Source organism: Narcine bancroftii, chromosome 3, assembly GCF_036971445.1.
Source record: "Narcine bancroftii isolate sNarBan1 chromosome 3, sNarBan1.hap1, whole genome shotgun sequence".
In the NCBI taxonomy this organism is placed as follows: Eukaryota; Metazoa; Chordata; class Chondrichthyes; order Torpediniformes; family Narcinidae; genus Narcine; species Narcine bancroftii.
The window spans coordinates 22,401,156-22,422,422 of record NC_091471.1 but is presented as its reverse complement, the minus strand read 5'-3'; the positions used below and the strand labels follow the sequence as shown (position 1 = coordinate 22,422,422).

At 43.8% G+C, this 21,267-nt stretch overlaps 1 protein-coding gene across 8 annotated transcripts in view; it reads left to right on the top strand.

The window, feature by feature from the left end:
- Window positions 1-21,267, top strand: part of LOC138756996 (catenin alpha-2-like) — a 667,135-nt gene that overhangs the window by 243,870 nt on the left and 401,998 nt on the right. Inside the window, exon 8 of one of the 8 annotated variants that reach the window (XM_069923551.1) lies at window positions 6,171-6,256. The exons of the other annotated variants lie outside the window; for them this stretch is intronic. Within the exon in view, the coding sequence (XP_069779652.1) occupies window positions 6,171-6,230 (60 nt within the window). The 3' untranslated portion in view covers window positions 6,231-6,256. Of the gene's footprint in view, window positions 1-6,170; window positions 6,257-21,267 lie in introns of those variants that run through there. 8 annotated transcript variants of the gene reach the window in all.

Genomic DNA, 21,267 nt, shown 5'->3' with positions numbered 1-21,267 from the left:
GGTGTCAATAGAGTGTAAGAACCCCACGTGGGCAAGTGAGGTTAGGTGTGGAATTTTCAACTTGAGCTGTCATGTTGGCGCTCAAAAAGCTGCGGAATTTGGAGCATTTCGGATTTCAGATTTTCAGATAAGGGATACTCAACCTGTACTTCATCTGCAGGGAGGGGTAGGAGTGAGTGCAGAGGTGCAGAAAAGAGGATGAGACATAATTGATGGCTCTGTTAACTGTGGTAGAGGGAAAGTCACACTTAAGGAAAGAGGAAGTCATCTGAGAGATCTCTTCACAGACATTTATGCCACCTGAACTGACACAGCAAAGTTAGATCTCGAAGAAAGGAACAAAGTATTTCCAAGAAGTGGTGTGGGAGTAAACATAGTTAACATAGACGTAGAAGCTAAAGAGCATGTCACCAAGTGACTGAACCAATTTTGCACTGGGTCAATTTGAGATGTTTGTTCCTTTAATAAGATCAAATATTCCTGTATTGTCATGTAATAGTTAAGAACATATAATTTTACACAAAATTGTCTTCTGCCTGGCCTGGCAAATACAGATTAATTATTGGTGTTGCCTGGCACCCCTTACAGTGCAAGAAAAGGACAAGCAAAGCAGAGTCCCGTCAGCATCACTGAGTGTCTGTGGATTTATTTCCTCTCTTCTGCAGCCACATAGACCTGTTTGATTCATTGCCAACCCAAGCTCAAGATCCAAACCTCTGACACAATCATAAAGCAGGGCCCTTTGGAAGCCCTCCTTTCTCTCAGCATCCTCTCCTATTCATGTTCCGTTACCTGGTTCTAATAAGCCAGTCTCCAGCTGCTCACAGCCTAGTGTGAGTCTTTTGATCTCTTCGCCAGTACCTTGTAACCTGTGTGGGTTCCTCACCCACAAGTCGTGAACAGCTCACCTCCTGTATGTGTCCTTTAGCCACCTAGCCCCTTGCTGGTCACCTTCCTCAGGGTCGTCTCCTTTACTTCTCTTTCTCAACGGATAGTGTTCTCCTCATTACTGGTGCCCTGAACCAACCTGCTGCTCCACTGGAGTCTGCAATCTCTTGAGGCAGCTGCCAACCCCAGGGGTCACCATCTTGGGCCCAGAACCCATGGTTCCAGGATTTTAAATAGGACACTCTCGTCTCCTTTAATAGGCTGTGTAAATCCTGTACTGAGCTGTCGGCAGTCACACTGCAAAGTAGAACCCTTCAGGAGTCCACTGTATCTTCTCTCCCCACGCTTCTCAGGTCCATATCAGCAGTGCTACTGTTACAGCAGCACTTGCCATTTTTCTGCTTTGTACTACATTTGGGTGACCTTCAAGCTGTATTCTCAATGAGAGAAGAAGTTTTCAAGTTTTCTTCAGGCCAAGGAAACTAAAATGGGACTTCCAGAAATATAGACATTCATACACTCCATTCATTGCATCTTGGCCTTCAAAGAATTTTCATGTGACCAAACAAAGATTAATTATGGGAACTCATTAAGCCAGCCATCATCCATAGAGAGAAATGGTCAGTTTTGGGTTAGGGTACTTTATTGAGACTAAAATAGGAAGATACCAAACATATAAATGGAGAGTGTGGAAGGAGAGAGCCCAATAAATAATATGCTCCTGCACAGGAGAAGGAGGCAACTGTGGAAGGAAACTATTTGTTGGGCAGGATGGATGGGATGGGGGAGGGTGTGGATTGAAGATTGCTGGAGAGAAAAGAAAGAACTGGAGATGGAAACAGTGGAACTGGATAGGGATATAAAATACAATGTTTAAGCTACTGACATTCAGACTAACCAGAAAGAATTTGAAATGAAACACCTCATCCTGGTAACGGTTAAGGCCGAGAGAGAACGTGCGTAGTTCAAAACGCCTAGGATAATGGTCAGCACAGTTCTATCCCAGTGCCTGTAACACTGGTTTGAATTCAGGGCTATTTGGAAGAAGTTTGTATGTTCTCTCCATAACCTTCACGGGTTTTCTCCAGGTTCTGCGGTTTCTTCCAAACCTCCAAAACCTATGAGGTTGGTAGATTAATTGGGTTCTCAGCATGAACCGGAAGAGGCTTCTACCATGCTCCATCATTAAAATAATTTTTTTTTTAAATGTTAATGGGGGATGGTGAGGGAAATTAAAGTGACTGGTTAGTAGGAGTTCCTACCAGGAGATAGAAATAAAACTGAAAAGTCTTCAGACAGCATGTTTGAAGTAAAAGCACAATACTGGAGAAACTCAACAGCTCAAATTGTGTCATTTATATAGTAAATATAAAAATGCTTGTTTCAGGCTTGACCTACAGTTTGAACTTGGCAATGCAATTGCCCAATCTGTGTTTGGTCTAACCAATGTGTAATGTATTTGACTAGTTATGTGCCTGCATGTTTTTCACCAAGGATTGGAGAACACTATTTTGTCATTGTTAATGTTCTTGAGAGCACACCAGGTGCAGCAAATGCAGTTGATGTGGTTGGATGTATTACATGTCAAACTTTGCCTCATCTGGAAGGTCTACTTATGCCCCTTGATAGAGGTGAGGAAGGAGAAGTAGGGAGAAGTTTTGCACCTTATGTGGTTAAAGTCAAAAGATCTCAAGGGGTACAAGGATGGGTGGAGAGGGAAGAACAGAATGGAACAATTTTGTTAACTTTACTGCTAACTTCCACCATGCCATCCAATTTACTTGGACAGTTTTTGATACCTCTATCTCATTTCTCGGCCTCTTGTCTCCATCTCAGGGGCGAATTATCCAGACATTTATCATTAAACCATTGACTCCCACAGCTGCCAAGATTTCATCACTTCTCACGATCGGTTTTGAAGACTCTATCCCTTTCTCCCAATTTTTCTGCTTCCATTACATCTGTTTCCTTCCTCTACAGGACATCTGAAATGTCCTCTTTCTTCACAAAACAAGACTTCCCTGCAGTTAACATTGATAAAGCCCTTACCCAGATCACCACTATTTCTCATGCTTCTTTTCTTAACCCATTTTTCTGCTAATGAGGACCCACACTTCTGCTTTTATCAGGCTTCATTCTCTCCATGATTTTCTGGTCTGTGCTTCCCTCCCAACCATCATTCCACCCACAGGCACTGTTCGCCCTTTCCTCTGCTCCCATTCTCACTTTTCCCTCTAACCCTTCTTTTGCCCTCTCCCTCCCAACAGCTGGGTGGTCTCCACCCTTATCTGTCTCTCCACTTCTCACATCTTCCCTGTCCAGTACCCTATTGATTATTTCCCTCCACCTCCTCCTTTCCCTAATCTTTAATATCTCCCCTTACCCACTTTAGTCTTGATAAAATGTCCTGACCCACATTGATTATTTCCCTCCATGGATTCTGCCTGACCTGTTCGGTCCTTCTAGTTTTGCTTAAAGATTCCAGCATCAGAACTTTTTGTGTTCCTCTTGCTTTCTTGTGACATTCTGCAATAAATACCTAGTAGAGACCTAAGCAGTCTCAATGCACCCCTGGCATAGGGCTCCTCGGGGATTTGTTATTCATCAGCCTCTTCAAGTCTCTGCTTGAGAACATATTCCCTTGTCTTATTACTGTTGCATTCACTTTTGAAGAAGCAACAATCCCAAATGGTTGGAAGGATATTGCTCATAACAGGGCTGGCCAAACCTGCTTAGCTTAAGAGCTGCATATGATAAACTTCAGGTTTTGAGAGCTGCAAGACATAAAAAAAAATTACTTGCACATTTTTAATCTTTCATGTACATTTTGTTACATAAATTTTATATAAATGTTAAAAAATACATTTACTTAATAACATTTATTCTAAACTGTTTCTAAACTGCTAATTTGCATTATTTTCAATAATCAAAAAGTACACAGATGTACATATCAAATACTTTCAAAATCCTGACTGATTTTCTGTGGAAATCTCTGCCCAAGGAAGCAGGAGAAACTGCCTCGTTAAATATATTTAAGATACAGTAATAAAGATTTTTGCATCATAGGGCAATTAAGGGTTATGGGGGGGACTGGGTCCATGGGCAAATCAGTTGTGATCTCACTGAAAGTGGAAGCAGGTTTGATAGGTACATAGTATAGTGGGAGTGCAGATGCAAGGATCGACAATGAGATAGACAACAGACTCGCCAAGGCAAATAGCGCCTTTGGAAGACTACACAAAAGAGTCTGGAAAAACAACCAACTGAAAAACCTCACAAAGATAAGCGTATACAGAGCCGTTGTCATACACACACTCCTGTTCGGCTCCGAATCATGGGTCCTCTACCGGCAACACCTACGCTTCCACCAGCGTTGTCTCCGCTCCATCCTCAACATCCATTGGAGCGCTTACATCCCTAACGTCGAAGTACTCGAGATGGCAGAGGTCGACAGCATCGAGTCCACGCTGCTGAAGATCCAGCTGCGCTGGATGGGTCACGTCTCCAGAATGGAGGACCATCGCCTTCCCAAGATCGTGTTATATGGCGAGCTCTCCACTGGCCACCGTGACAGAGGTGCACCAAAGAAAAGGTACAAGGACTGCCTAAAGAAATCTCTTGGTGCCTGCCACATTGACCACCGCCAGTGGGCTGATCTCGCCTCAAACCGTGCATCTTGGCGCCTCACAGTTTGGCGGGCAGCAACCTCCTTTGAAGAAGACCGCAGAGCCCACCTCACTGACAAAAGGCAAAGGAGGAAAAACCCAACACCCAACCCCAACCCACCAATTTTCCCCTGCAACCGCTGCAATCGTGTCTGCCTGTCCCGCATCGGACTTGTCAGCCACAAACGAGCCTGCAGCTGACGTGGACTTTTTACCCCCTCCATAAATCTTCGTCCGCGAAGCCAAGCCAAAGAATAGTGGGAGTATAGTGGGAGACTGAGTTCATGCTCCTGGCCATTTAAGTCCCTGACGTACCATTATTTCCCAAAATGAAATGTGCTATTTTACGTTCTAGTCTCCATAGGACATGGTGACACTGGAAAATAGAGTAAACCTTTACAAAGATCTGAGTGGTTATAATTCTCAGAAAGAACTGAACAGTCTGGAACTTTGTTCTCCAAAAATAGAGCTTTCAGAATAACCTGGTGGATATCAAATCATGGAGTTTAATGGAGAATCATAGAAATGTAGTCTTAAATCTGGAGATCATGAACATGATGTAGTCACTAATAGATCAATTATAGATAATGTTATGAGCCTAAAGGACCCCAAATCCCAGCAGCAATAGACATTCACCAAGACAAGTAGTTACTTAAATAAAAGTTGTTTTTAATGATCTTTAAACATGAAAACAGAATCAAACTTTAAGTTATCTCGATTAACTTAACTAATCCAACTTAACCCCCTTATAATTCTAAGCACATATGTATGTAATGTGTGTGTAAATTTTAAAAAAAGTTCTTTGGTTCACAGTTCAATCTCACTTTTGATTCTTTCAAGTTCTCTGGTTGCAGGCAATTTTTATACTGTGCAAAGAATTTAACTTGTATAATGTTCACCAGGCTTTGGGGCTCAAAAGGTAAATGGTTACTGCTCAGTAAGGTTCTTTGTAGGTTTGTAGAGAGAAATTTTTGTTCCAAGATTTCCACAACTGAGGTACCACCATTAGTCACTTCAATGTCTTGCTGATGAAACTTGCCCCATCGGGGTTCTCCAGATGATAACCTCTTTCTTTCAGGCTAACACAGAGTTCCTTTCTGTTCCCCTTATTCCAAGAGAAACATCAGACAGATAGCACTTCCAGCCATCCGCCACTCTGGAGTTTCTGTTTCAGTTCCAACCAGCTTCTCCAGGCTTGTTTCAGCTGTGACTGTTCAGTCTCCCCCTCTCTCTCTCCATCTCAGATTCCAACCACCAGCCACATATCCATCTCTCTTTTTCACTTGCAAAACCTTGTCCTTCTCCAGCAAACAATTAGGAGTTAGTCTTCTGCTCCCATCTGTTGTTTTTAGGTAAACAAGAACCCAGGATGACCTTTGAGTGAGCACTTTGCAGAAAGGTCAGAAGTCTTGTAAAAATGTTCATCACAGGCGACCTGTCTCCACTCCATCAATTTCATGACATCATTTCAATGAGCACTTGTGAAATGTGCATAGCATTCTCCACAGTTTCTGTAAAGTCATTTAACATGAATTCTTCAGTATTTCAAATAATATGTTTTAAAGTGTGTATGTATGTAACCTACTCTAATTTTACCAATTTATCTCCCAAATACAGCTACAAATATTACATCACAATAGTAATCTGGAAAATGGATTAATATTTAATTTGTCATGACCTGAACAATCTTAAGATAAATATGGAGAAAACAGGTAGGTGTTCCGTACATACATGAAGAACAGAAGGATAATGAGAGTGGAGGTAGGTCCACTTAAGGATAAAGGAGACAATCTGTGTCTTGAGGCAGAGGAAATTCTAAATGAATATTTTACTTCAGTGTTCACCAGAGAGAGGGACCTTGGTCAATGTGAGGTCAGAATAGAACTGGTTTATGTGCTGTAGCATGTTGAGTTTATAAACAGGAAGTGCTGGATCTTATTAAGAACATTCTAATTGATAAGTGCCCAAAACTCTAGGTACAAGTGAGGGAAAAGATTGATGGGGCATTAGCAATAATCTTTGGATCCTACCTGAGCACAGGGGAGGTACTTAAGGGTTAGAGAATGGCAAATGTAATCATTTTGTTTAAAAAGGGTGAATTTTGGGAATTATAGACCAGTGACTTTGTGTCATTCATGGACAAATTATTGGAAAGGATTCTGAGGATAGCATTTTTGAGGATTTAGAGAAGAATAGTTTTCTCAGGGATAGTAAGCATGGCTTTGAAAGGGGTAGGTCATGCCTCGCGAGTCAAATTTAGTTTTTTTTGAGCAAGTGACAAAATAAATTGATGAAGGTATTACAGTAGATGTGGATCTTAGTAAAGTATTTGACAAGGCTCCTCATGGTAAACTCATTCAGAAATCAGGAGGCGTGGTATCTATGGAACCTTGGCTGTTTGGATTCAGAATTGGTATGCCTATAGAAACAGAGGGTATTTGTGGATGTGATGTATCCTGCCTAGAGATCAGTGATTAGTGGAGTTCCACACGGATATCTGCCAGGACCCCTGCTCTTTGTGATTTTTAAAAATGACCTGAGCAAAGAAGTGGAAGGTTAAGTCAGTAAATTTGCAAATTAGATGAATGTTGCAGGTGTTATTGATAGTTTAGAAGGTTATTAAGATTATAACAGGATGTGGACAGGATGCAGATTTGGGCAGAGAAGTAGCAGGTGGTGTTCAATCCAAATAAGTGTGAAGTGATGAATTCTAGAAGGACAATTTAGGAGGACAATATCATTAATCGTAGGACTATTAACAGTTTGGAAGAATATAGGGACCTTGGGGTCCAAATCCATCGATCTCTCAATTGATAGGGTAGTTAAGAAGGCTTATGGTATAATGGCATTCATTTGTTGGGTGACTGAGTTCAAGAGCTGTGAGATAATGTTGCAGTTCTATAAAACGTTGGTCAGACCGCACTTGGAATATTGTGTTCCGTTCTAGTTGCCTCATTGCAGGAAGGATGTGGAAGTTTTGGAGAGGGTGGAGAATTAGAGAACATGTTGCCTGGATTAGAGAATGTGTCTTTTGAGGAAAAGTTAAAAAGCTAGGGCTTCTCCTTTTCACTGAAGAAGAATGAGAGGTAGCTTAATAGAGGTCTACAAGATTATGAGAGGCATTCAAAGGGTGAACAGTTAGCACCATTTTCCCATAGTGACAGTGGCAAATAACAGAGGACATCTTTATAAGGTGAGGGGAGTAAAATTTAGTGGAGACATCAAGGATAATTTTTCTTTTACACAGAGAATAGTGGGTGCCTGGAATTGCCTGCCAGATATGGTGGTGGAGACTGGTACAATAGAGATGTTTAAAAGACTCTCACACAAGCACATGGATGCAAAGAAAATAGAGGGTTATGGGTCGGGAAGGTTTAGATTGTTTAGCAGTGCAACTCATGGGCCGGAGAGCCTCTATTTTGCTGTAATGGTCTATGTAAAAAACAGTGATGCAATTGAAAATAAACCACGGTTAAAAAACCAGGATTAGAAAGCTTATGACAAGAGGGCTCAACTCTTGAAGAGCACCAATTTAAAACAGAGATGTGAAGGAATTTCTTAAGCAAAAGAGTGTTGATTCTCTGGAATTTGGAAATGGAATGGCCTGCTGCACCTTTTGGAAGGATATACAGGTGGAGATCAATGACATGGGTTGAGAAGAGTTGCAATTTTGGTTAAAAAAAATATAATGATTTATGTTATTTATTTGTCACTCCATCTTCCTTTTCTATGACATCAATATGCATGAAGCTTTATTTGCTTGATAATTTTTCCTTTTTTCTCTTTTCTGACTACTAAAACATTTTTGTTTTGTACTTTGATGAAGTGTCTTGGATTGATTTTCTAGATTTATATTCATGTATAAATGTAGGCTACTGTTAGCAAAGTACTCTAATTTATTGACACACAGCTCTCCGAGGGCCTCTTGTGGGATCTGCTTGTTAAAGTTATATAGAATACCCTTTATATGGTAAAAGTATGCTTGATCTTTAGATGGAACATTTAGTGTTGTGGTGAGTGCAACACTATTACAGCACTACTTGTGTGCACTGCTGCGTGAAGAATTCAGACAAAAAGTCCACAGACTTTAATCACCTTAAACTTGTATATACCAGGTCTCTGTACCTTCCACATGCCCAACTGACTCCCAAAGGGGCCGGTTCAAGTCTTTATAGGGGGCCGGTGATTGACAGTGGGCAGGTGGGGCCAGCATCCCAGGTTGCCTACCTACAGGTACAGTGCGGCCTGCAGTGGGCTGGTAGGAATGTGACCAGTGTAGTGGTTGCATCACCACATTCACCCCCCTTCTTAAAATGTGTCCTTGGGGTGGTAGTGTGCTCGGTATTGAGTAGTCCAAAAGTATATCTACAAATTCAGGCACTACAGTAGTCATCTTTGCCTCTGGAACCATCGTAGGGCAGGCTCCTGGTCACTGGTTGGTGGGGACAGGGCCGTCTGAAGGTCAGCTGGATCTGGCATGGTCAGGACGGCTGGTGGCGCAGGCAGGATGGTGTGTGACAGAGTGGGGGTTCTATCAGAGTGGGATTGTAGGGGCTGGGCATGTTTGTGGGGAGTGGGACTCTGTGGAGAGGCGGAGAGTGGGGGATCCTGGTTGTGCCACGGGTGCCCGGAGCCTGGTTGAGACAGTATACTCATGTCCATTGCAGTTCCTGATGTAGGCGTAATTTGGATTTGCATGGAGGAGGTGCACCTGCTTGACTGGAGGTCAGATTTGTGGGTCCTCGTGTGTCCTAGGGAAGGGGCTTTTGCCAATAGTTTATGGACCATCCTTTCAACCTCGGGGCCAGGATGACTGCCTTCCAGATCATCCCATTCTCACGTTCAACCTGCCTGTTGCCCTAGGGGTTGTAGCTAGTCATGCGACTAGACGTAATGCTTCGCCCTGCCAGGTACTGGTGCAGCTCCTCACTCATGAAACTGGAGCCCCCCCAGTCACTGTGGATGAATGCTGGATACCCAAACATGGTGAAAATCTGCACCAGTGCCTTGATAAAGGAGGCAATGGAGGTGTCAGGGCAAGGTATGGTGAAGGGAAAATGGAAGTATTCATCTATGACTGAGAGGAAATGGACGTTCTTGTTTGTGAAAGGCAGTGGTCCCTTCAAATTGATGCTGAATCGCTTGAAGGGCAGTGTGGCCTTTATTACGTGGGCCTGTGATTGGCGGAAAAAGCCTGGTTTGCACTCCACATGGGACTTAGTCATCATCTGGACTTCTTGGACGCTGAAGGGGAGATTCCGGGACTTTATGAAGTTGTACAGGCGTATGACGCCTGAGTGGGAAAGGGTGTCGTGCTGCACCTGAAGTTGTTCAGACTATGTGCTGGCGCAGGTCCAGGACAGGGTATCAGGGGAATCGTTGAGCTTCCATGATCTATACTGCATGTTATAGCTGAATATAGTCAGCTCAACACTCCAGCGCAACATATCGTTTTTGATCTTGCCTATGAGGGTGCTGCTTAACATGAATGCCACTGCGTGCTGATCTGTGAGAAGGATGAACCTCCTGTCCACGATTGCATGGACCTCCTTTTCGATGGCAGAGTGCCCAAACTCTGAGCCTTGTAGGGTCTTGGAGACAAAGGCCATAGGGTCTGCCTTCTTGGTTGAGGGTGGCTGCGCAGGCAACGTCAGAGGCAACGCACTCCACCTGGAATGAGGTGTGCTCGTTCACGCCATGTATCGTGACATTTGTGATGCCCTGTCTGACATGGGCAAAGGCCACTTGGGCCTCGGCAGGGAGGGGAGAGGTGGTGGCTTGGGCCAGTGGGTGGACCTTGTCTGAGAACTGGGGGACTCATTGGGAATAGGAAGAGAAGAGCCCTAGGTACTTGCGGACAGCCATGAGCATGTGGGGGAGGGGTAGTTCCATCAAGGGATGCATTCATTTGGTGTCGGGACAGTTGACAATGTGTTCCATGATATTGCCCAGGATGGCAAGGCAGGTGGTGCTGAATACGCACTTCTCCCTGTTATAGGTGAAGTTTTGTGCCTCTGACATCCGGAGAAATCTCTCCAGGTTGGCATCATGGTCCTGTTGTTTGTGGCCACAGATGGTGACATTGTCCAGGTACGGGATGGTCACTCTTAGGTTGTGCCGGTCTACCATACGGTCCACCTCCTACTGGAACACAGAGACTCTATTTGTGACCCCAAACAGGACCCGGTAGAACTGATAAAGACTTCCATCTGTCTCAAGGGCACTGTAGGATTTATCCCAGCATGGATGGTGAGCTGGTGGTAGGTAGACTTCAAGTCAATTGTGGAGAAAATCCTTTACTGGGCTATCATGTTGACCATGTCAGTGATGCAGGTCAGTGAGTAGGCATCCAGCAGGGTATACCGGTTGATGGTCTGACTTTCGTCCTCAGTTTACTGCCCACTTTTATGATAAGAACGTTGGCTCTCCAGGGGCTGGTGCTAGGGTCTATGATTCCTTCCTCCAGAAGCCGTCGCACCTCTGCCTTTACAAAGGCTCTGTCAGCTGCACAGTAGCCTCTGCTCTTGGTCACTGTGGACTTGCAGTCTGGCATCAGGTAGTTGAAGAAGCGTGGAGGGGGAAACCCATAGGGCGGAGAGTCTGCAGGTGGACTGGGGGCAGTCTTTGGACTTGTGCTATGGATGATGAGTGGGGAGAGTTGGAGAGTGGAGGTGGTACTGGAAGTCTAGTCCCAGGATAACTGGGTTGAAGAGCTTGGGCATAACCACTAGCCTGAACCCTTGGTATTGTCTCCCCTCTCACCGTCAAGTTCACCAAGCAGCACCCCACAGAGCTGTGATGGAGTGGTCCTGGGACGTGAAGGCAATAGCGAAGTTCGCTGGGTACACTTCGAGTGCCACCGTACAGACTACATTCAGGTCCATAAAGCTATTAAACAGGCATTTTATTACCTTCCCATTGACAGCGATGTCCATCATCGAGTGCCCAAGTCCATGGGGGATCATGGGGATCAAGGACATGGCAAACCAATTGAATAACTACTTTAGCTCTGTCTTCACTAAGGAAAACATAACTAATCTTCAGGAAATAGTGGGGGACCGAGTGAAGGACTAAAGGAAATAATTGTGAGTCGAGAGTTGTGGGAAGTAAATTTAAGGGATTAAAGGCAGATAAATCCCCAGGGCTGGATAGTTTGCATCCAAAAGTGCTTAAGGAAGTAGCCAAGAAATAGTGGATGTATAAGCGATAATTTTTCAAAACTCTTTATATTCTTGACTAGTTCCTGAGGATTGGAAGTTGGCAAATGTAACCCCACTTTTTAAGAAGGGAGGGAGAGGAAAATCAGGAAACTATAGACCAGTTGGCCTCATATCAGTAGTGGGGTAAATGCTAGAGTCAGTTATTAAAGATGCAATTGCAGCACATTTGGAAAGTAGTGATATCATCGGACAGACATTTTTTGAGTATGTATCTGGTAGAGTGGATAAGGGTGTGGTATATCTGGATTTCAGAAGGCTTTTGATAAGATCCCACACAGGAGATTAGTGTACAAACGTAAAGCACATGGCATAGGAGGGATGGTATTGAGATGGATAGAAGATTGGTTGACATACAGGAAGCAAGGAGTAGGAATAAATGGGTTCTTATCAGAATGGTGTGTAGTGACTAGTGGGGTACTGCAAGACTCAGTACTCGGTCCACAGTTATTTACAATATATATAAATGACTTAATTGTGCACACCGTGAGTAGGAAAGGGCTTTGGCAAATACTAGAGCGCCTTGGATGCCCGCCAAAGATCCTCAACATGGTTATCCAACTGCACGAAAACCAACAAGGTCGGGTCAGATGCAGCAATGAGCTCTCTGAACCCTTCTCCATTAACAATGGCGTGAAGCAAGGCTGCGTTCTCGCACCAACCCTCTTTTCAATCTTCTTCAGCATGATGCTGAAACAAGCCATGAAAGATCTCAACAATGAAGACGCTGTTTACATCCGGTACCGTACGGATGGCAGTCTCTTCAATCTGAGCGCCTGCAAGCTCACACTAAGACACAAGAGCAACTTGTCCGTGAACTACTCTTTGCAGATGATGCCGCTTTAGTTGCCCATTCAGAGCCAGCTCTTCAGCGCTTGACGTCCTGTTTTGCGGAAACTGCCAAAATGTTTGGCCTGGAAGTCAGCCTGAAGAAAACTGAGGTCCTCCATCAGCCAGCTCCCCACCATGACTACCAGCCCCCCTACATCTCCATCGGGCACACAAATCTCAAAACGGTCAACCAGTTTACCTATCTCGGCTGCACCATTTCATCGGATGCAAGGATCGACAATGAGATAGACAACAGACTCGCCAAGACAAATAGCGCCTTTCGAAGACTACACAAAAGAGTCTGGAAAAACAACCAACTGAAAAATCTCACAAAGATTAGCGTATACAGAGCCGTTGTCATACCCACACTCCTGTTCGGCTCTGAATCATGGGTCCTCTAACAGCATCTCCTACGGCTCCTAGAACGCTTCCTCCGGCGTTGTCTCCGCTCCATCCTCAACATTCATTGGAGCGACTTCATCACCAACATCGAAGTACTCGAGATGGCAGAGGCCGACAGCATCGAATCCATGCTGCTGAAGATCCAACTGCGCTGGGTAGGTCACGTCTCCAGAATGGAGGACCATCGCCTTCCCAAGATCGTGTTATATGGCGAGCTCTCCACTGGCCACCGAGACAGAGGTGCACCAAGAAGAGGTACAAAGACTGCCTAAAGAAATCTCTTGGTGCCTGCCACATTGACCACCGCCAGTGGGCTGATATCGCCTCAAACCGTGCATCTTGGGGCCTCACAGTTCGGCAGGCAACAATTTCCTTTGAAGAAGACCGCAGAGCCCACCTCACTGACAAAAGACAAAAGAGGAAAAACCCAACACCCAACCCCAACCAACCAATTTTCCCTTGCAACCGCTGCAATCGTGTCTGCCTGTCCCACATCGGACTTGTCAGCCACAATCGAGCCTGCAGCTGACGTGGACATTACCCCTTCATAAATCTTCGTCCGCGAAGCCAAGCCAAAGAAGAAGAGAATTGTGTGAATATAAAGCAGAATCTCCATATTTGCAGATGACTTGAAGCTGGGTGGAAGATTTAGCTCTGTAGAGGATGCTAGGAGGATATAGGGTGATTTGGACGTTAGGTGAGTGGGCCAATGTATGGGAGATGCAATATAATGTAGATAAATGTGAGGTTATCCACTTTTGAGGCAAGAATAGGAGAGACCATTATTACCCAAATGGTATCTGTTTAGGAAAAGGAGAGATGCAACGAAACTTGGGTGTCGCTGTGCATCAGTCATAGTGGGCATACAAGTACAGCAGGCAGTGAAGAAAGCAAATGGTATGTTGGCACTCATAGCAAGAGGATTCGAGTACAGGCTTAGAGAGGTTCTACTGCAGCTGTACAGCGGCTTGGCGAGACCACACCTGGAGTATTGAGTACAATTTTGATCTCCTTATCTGAGGAAAGAAATCCTTGCCATCGAAGGAATGCAGAGAAGGTTCACTAGATTGATACCAGGGATGGCAGGACTTACATATGAAGAAAGGCTGGATTAACTAGGATTATACTCGCTGGAATTTAGAAGATTGAGGGCGGATCTTATAGAAACATATAAAATTCTTATTAGATGCAGGAAGGTTGCTTCTGATGTTGGGGAAAACCAGAACCAGGGGACAGAGTTTAAGGATAAGGGGATGTCTTTTAGGACTGAGATGAGAAAAAACAATTCTCACAGAGTGATGTATCTATGAAATTCTTTGCCACAGGAAGTAGTTAAAGCCAGTTCCTTATCCATATTTAAGAGGAAGCTGGTTTTGGCCCTTGTGGCTAAGGGGATTAGGGGATATGGGGAGAAGGCAGGTACTGCATACTGAGTAATGATCAGCCATGTTCATAATAAATAGCAGTGTAGGCTTCAAGGACTAAATGGCCAACTCCTGCACTTGTATTCTATGATTCTATGTCCTCCGTCAGCATGGTGGAGGCTAGTACTGCCTCGTGGTCTGAGTTGCTGTTCCCAGCCAGCTGTGGTGAGTAGCGGTTGGTGAGTGACTTTTGGAACGTGGGATGCGACAAGTGCGCGGTTTCATACACACATGTGTTGACCACCTTTTCTGGTCAGCGAGACAGGCGGGCTGGATTCAGTGTTGGTGGGGGTCACCTGGCCCATAATGGCAGCCCTCAGGGGATGCACGTGATGTCAGTGTGGTCCAGCGACCACGCCCGACATAAAGTCGTTGGTGCGGGCAGAAGTTGGCCGATAAAAGATGGCATTGTCTGTGGTGAGCACATGGCAGCTGCCTGGGCCAGAAGTAATGTCATTGGTGCTGGCAGAAGTGACGGGCAAAGTAATGATGCCAGAGGGTCGAACGGAGCTCCCAGTTGGTCGCGGAGGGCTGCAGCGCTCCTAGTGGGTTTACTTTAGCAAAGTGGCCCTTGCCATCTCAGGAGCAATGCAAATTTCCCGCGGGGCATTTCTTCAGGGAGCACCTAATTGACCCACACTGGGCTCTGCAGTACTTACAGCGGCAAACTGCATCAGCAGCAGTGATTGGCTCTTCCCTGTGAGGCCTCTCAGCGACTGCTATCATTGGCCAGGCCAGAGGCTGGGGCAGGTGAGTGTCAAAAATCTCGATGCAGTGAGCTGCAGCTTCCAGGGAGCAACCACCTCCATGACCCTGGCAAGGGAAGCATTATTCTCCTCGAACAGCCTCTGTCGGGTTGCTCCACTTCCCCACCAGTCACCCCAGCTATGGTGGTGCATGGGTATACCAGTTCTTGCAGGACCCCCAGGTAAGCGTCTGCCATCTCACCCGGCTGCTGTACTCTGATGCTGAGTGTAGAGTATGTTCATCAGGGGCTGGTACTGGGCTTCCAGGATGGCCATTGCTGGTTCAAACTCCATGCAGTCTCGGATCACCTGAAACGGGCGCGAGCCAAGCTTAGTGCATAGTACTGTGAGTTTTTTCTGGTTTGTGTTGATGCCTGCTTGTGGATTATCGCCTCAATCGCATGCTTCCAGATCTTGAAGTATGCTGGAGCACCCAAGGGCTGAGGGTTGATATCCAACCTCTCGATGGTGAGGAACTTCTCCATGGTCCTTCAATTTTAAGCTGATTAATTGTGACCACTGCTGTGCAAAGAATTCAGATACAAAGTCCACAGACTATACAACAGGCTTTAATCAGTTTAAACGTACACACCAGGCCTCTGTACCTTCCTGGCTCCACGTGCCTGACTGACTCCCAAAGGAGCTGACTTGCGTCTTTATACAGTGTGGTGATTGATAGCAGGCAGGTGGGGCAGCCTCCCAGGTTGCCTACCTGCAGGTACAGTGGCTGCGCCCTGCAGTATCACCACACCAGTGACCAGGTTTAGAATCTGGTGTTATCTGTAAGGAGAATGTAGGTTCTTCCCTTGTCTGTGTGAATTTCCTTTAGGTGCCTCGGTTTCCTCCCACCCTTCAAAATGTACAGAAGTTGTTGGTTGAAAGGTTTATTTGGGTTGCTTGGGCTGATGGGCTGGAAGGGCTTGTCTAAATTTATGATGCCGATTTGGTAATGTCAAACAATATTTTCACAGATTTATTGGAGCAGGTGTTCACTGATCAGGTTTATTGAGAGTTTTGACAGACTTTGTTAAATATAGAACTCTTAGAAGTCTCATGTTTTATGAGCAAATAATTACTATGCAAGTGGTGTAGAAATAAGGATTGGACATAAGCCTTTAAGATTGTACGTTCTCTGCGACAGAGGAAATAAGTTGGCTTTCTAATGATTTGTGGCAAGATTTATTGGTTGACAGTACAAGCTACATTGTGTATTCGTAAATAATGTGGAATGGGGAATAAAAATAAAGCTGTCTTAATTTACACCAATTTTTAATTATAGATCACTCACAAAAGAGGATAAAGCCACACAATAAGTTCAAAAGGTTGGCTGAGAATTGACAAACAATTTATTGTGGATGAATGCCAGGTAATGAGAGGAAAAACATTTTGGCAACATCCTTTCCTTCTCAAGTATTCCAGTCACATTTCCTTTTATCACCATTCCATAGTTCTAGTTTTCTCTTCTGTAGAGGGATAAAGAAACATCATATTTAGTTGGTTCTTATTGACGTATCAATTGAAGTACAATTATGCTCTACCTTTCCCCCTTTTCAGTCACTTTCTCTTCACAAAACAGAAATCAAAGCTATAAACTGCTCTCCAAATGAGATAAAATCTAGAAATGTGCATTGTTTGTAAATCTACTTTCTTTTTTGATTTTGAGTTGGATTCATGTTATTGATTTTTATTTTAGTAACATGTATATCTGGATATAGAACCTAGAACAATTACAGAACAGAAACAGGCCTCCTTGGCCCCTCCCTATATTATATTTGAGAATACTATATTCATCTTCACTATTTAAACATTATATGTCTGCTTTGAACTTCCTAACCAAACAATTCAAGTCAATATAAAAAGACTTGGAGAAACATAGCAGATCACTCACTCAGTGTCTAGAGGAAACAATGGGATATGTTATGAGCTCAAAGGACCTCAAAACCCAGCAGCAATAGATATTCACCACAACAAATGGTTACTTAAACAAAAATTGTTTTTAATTATCTTTAAACATGAGAACAGAATCAATCTTTAACTTATCACTATTAACTAACATAACCTAAGCCCCCTTCAATTCTAAGCGCATGTGAATGTAATGTGTGTGTAAATTTAAGAAAAGTTCTTCAGTTCACAGTTCAATCTCACTTCTCATTCTTCCAAGTTTACTGGTTGCAGGCAATTCTTATACTGTGCACTGAATTTAACATGCATAAAGTTCACCAGGCTTTGGTGTTTGAAAGGTAAATGGTTACCGTTCAGAAGGTTCTTGTAGATTTGCAAAGAGAGAGATGTGTGGTTCCAGGATTTCCACAACTGAGGAAACTTGCCCCGTCAGGTTTCTCCAGATAATAACCTCTTTCTTTCAGCTACAATGGAGTTCCTTTCTGTTCCCCTTATTCCAAAAGAAACATCAGACAGATAGCACTTCCAGCCATCCGCCACTCTGGAGCTTCTGTTTCCGTTCCAACAGGCTTCTCCTAGATTGTTACAGCTTTCTGTTTCACACACAGTCCAAGACGCCCTTCCTTCTCTCTCTCTCTCTCTCTCTCTCTCTCTCTCTCTCTCTCTCTCTCTCAACAATAACCTCTCAATGACCTTTCTGAGTGAGCACTTTGCAGAGAGGTCAAAAGCCTTGCAAAAAGGTCCAGAACAGACAACCTGGGTCTGGCTGTTCTTTCAAGACAATAGTCCATTCATTTCATGACATCATTTCAATTAGCACCTATTTGTGAAATGTGCATAGCATTCCTCACAGTTCCTCTTCAAAGTACTGTGGATATGAATTCTCCAATATTTTAAATAAAATTTCTTTTAACGTGTATGTATGTATGTGACCTACTTTTACTATCACAGATAGAACCAACATTTCAGGTCTGAGCCCTTAAGGGTATGAACAAAAAGCAGACTGGTGCCTAAAAAATGTGGGGTGCCTCATTTTGGTAGTGCATGAGGCAGTGGATAGACATGTTAGTGTGGGAATGGAAATAGTTCGGTACAGGGAGGTAGGTCTATGTTGTTGCAGCAGGCAGTGTGGAGGGGCTTGAAATGATCTCTCTGTCCGCATCCAGTCTCTCCAATGTACAGAAGATCACATCGGGAATACCAGATATAGTTGATGACCCCTTCAGATTCACAGCTGGTGTTGCTTCACTTGGAAGGACTGTTTGAGCCCCGAATGGTAGTGAGGGAGGAGGTATCGACATGTGTAGCATTGCACAGGGGTAGGCACCGAGGGGGCGATTAGTGGGAAGGGATGAGTGGATAAGGGAGTCCCAGAGGGAGTGGTCCCTACAGAAAGCGAAAATGGGAAGATGTGTCTGGTTGTGGGATATGTTGTAGCTGATGGAAATTGCAGAGGATGATATGTTGGATGTTGAGACTGGTGGGGTGGTAGGTGAGGACAAAGGGAATCCTGTCCTTGTGACATCTAGGGGTGTAGGGGCCAAGGCAGATTTGCGGGAACGCGAGGAGATGCAGGTGAGGGCTGAGTTCATAGCAGCGGGGGAAATACATGTTTTTTGAAGAAGGAGGACATTTTGCATCTTCTGAAATGGAAGACCTCATTGTGGGAGCAGATGCATCGGAGAAGGAGGAATTGAGATGAACAAATAAAATTCTTACAGAGGTCAGGGTGTGAAGAAGTGTAGTTGAGGTAACAGTGGGAGTTGATGGGTTTGCATAAAATATCTGCTGGTTTCCTGAGATAGAGAGATTGAGAAAGAAGAGTGTTGCCAGAATTCGACCAACTAAATTTGAAGTTGGGTGAAATTTAGCAGTCAAGTTGAATCAAATATGTCAAGTGTTTTTTTTTTAGCCTAATCTGCTTCTGAGGATAATGTGCACAGTTTAATTTTGTAGAAATTGAGTAGAATATCAAATTGTTCCTCATTTATCTATTTTTGCAAAAAAATCTCACAAGGAATTTCAATCACAAGATACTCAACAGTTGAAAGTGAAGTTCAATGTCGATGGGTGAAATTTGTCATGTAGCATACTCATTTCAATGCTCACTGTTGTGATAATGCTGCAGCATTTTGAGTCCCGAATATTTTAGGAAACAATTAAACTACATAGCTGACATTATTGGACAGTAAATACCTTAGTATGTCTCTGAAATGGTCATCACTTGATGTTTTCTCACTCTTGTAAGTCATTGGGAGCCCTTAGCTCTAATAACTTATTGTGTTTTCCAAGGTACTTAGGAGTTGATTTCAGACTGCTCAGCCTTGTAACCATATAACCATTACAGCACAGAAATTTGGCCCTTCTAGTCCACACTGATCCAACTACACTCCTCTGATCCCACTTACCAGCACTCTGCCCATAACCCTCCATCCCCCTCCCATCCATATACTTATCCAACTCTTTCTTCAATGACAAAATTGACCCTGCCTCCGCCACCTTTCCCAGAAATCCCATTCTACACAGTAACCACTGTCTGAGTAAAGAAGTTCCCCCTCATGTTACTCCTAAACCTTTGCCCGTCAACTCTCAACCCATGACCTCTTGTATCCATCTCTCCTACTCTCAATGGGAAAAGCCTTTCCATATCAACTCTATCTATCCCTCTCATTATCTTAAACACCTCTACCAAACTCCCTCTCAGCCTTCTACATTCCAAGAAATAAAGTCCTAATTTGCTCAATCTTTCCTTGTATTCCAGATGCTGAAACCCAGGCAACATTTTTGTAAATCTTCTCTGCACTCTGTCTATCTTGTTAATATCCTTCCTATACATCAGTGACCAGAACTGCAAACAGTACTCTAAATTTGTCCTCACCAATCCTTTGTACAGTTTCATCATTACTTCCCACCTCCTATATTCTATGCCTTCTATATTCATTCTATATAGGTGTAGAGCTCGTCGAAAGAATCAAAGACTTGTTGATCCAAACCAAGGCTTTTATTAGCAAAAGACAGGAGCTCTTCACAGGTGGCCGACCAGTCTGGAATGATCCGACCTGGCTAGGGACATAACCCTTTAAGGCCCAGACAGTAGGCGTGGCTTAGCTCTCAGCCAATCGCTGTAACCACAGTCTAGATACTGTAACTATATACACTATATACATTGGTGATCTGTACTATCACAATAGGCAAACATACTAAAGGCCTTCTTCACCACCTTATCCACATGCACTCCTACCTACAGGGAACAATGCACCGTTATTCGTAGATCTTTCTGCTCCACTGCAGTCTTCAATGCCCCTCCATTTACCACATATGTCTTGCTTTGATTATTCTTTCCAAAATGAAGCACCTTACACTTATCAGCATTAAACTCCATCTGCCATCTTTCTGTCCTCTGCAATCCCTCTGCAATCTTTGAAAACCCTCTTCATCATCCACAATTCCCCCTATTTTAGTATCATCTGCATATTTACTAATCCAATTTACTGCCCCATTAATACATATGAGAAACAGCAACGGTCCCAATACCGAAACCTGAGGTACACCGCTTGTCACTGGCCTACATCCTGACAAACAATTATCTACTACTACTCTCTGGCACCTTCCTTCCAACCACTGTTGAATCATAGGGGGTATATATGGAGACTACAGTGTTTAAGAAAGAGGTAGTACCTGAGCTTTTGAAACATATAAAGGTGGATGTCTTTAGATCCTGACAGGATTTTCCCCAGGACCTTGAGAGAAGTTAGTGAGGAAATAGCAGAGGCTCTGGCAGTGATTTTAATACCCAAGGACTTGGCCTTCCTAACTAGCCTCCCATGCGGAACCTTATCAAAGGCCTTACTGAAGTCGATATAGACAACATTCATTGCTCTACCCTCATCAACATTCCTAGTCTCAGTTCAATATCGTTCTCCTCAGTAAATACTGAGGAAAAGAAATTGTTCAAAACCTCCCCCATCTCTTTTGGCTCCACACACATTTGTCCTTTCTGATTCTCTATTGGACCAATTTTATCTTCCACTTTCCTTTTGCTATTTACATATTTGTAGAAACCCTTTGGATTAATTTTCACCCTGCTTGCTATAGCCACCTCATACCTTCTTTTAGCTTTTCTAATTTCTTTCTTAAGGTTCTTTTTACATTCAATATAGTACCCAAACATCTTTTTTCCCCCTGTTTCTTA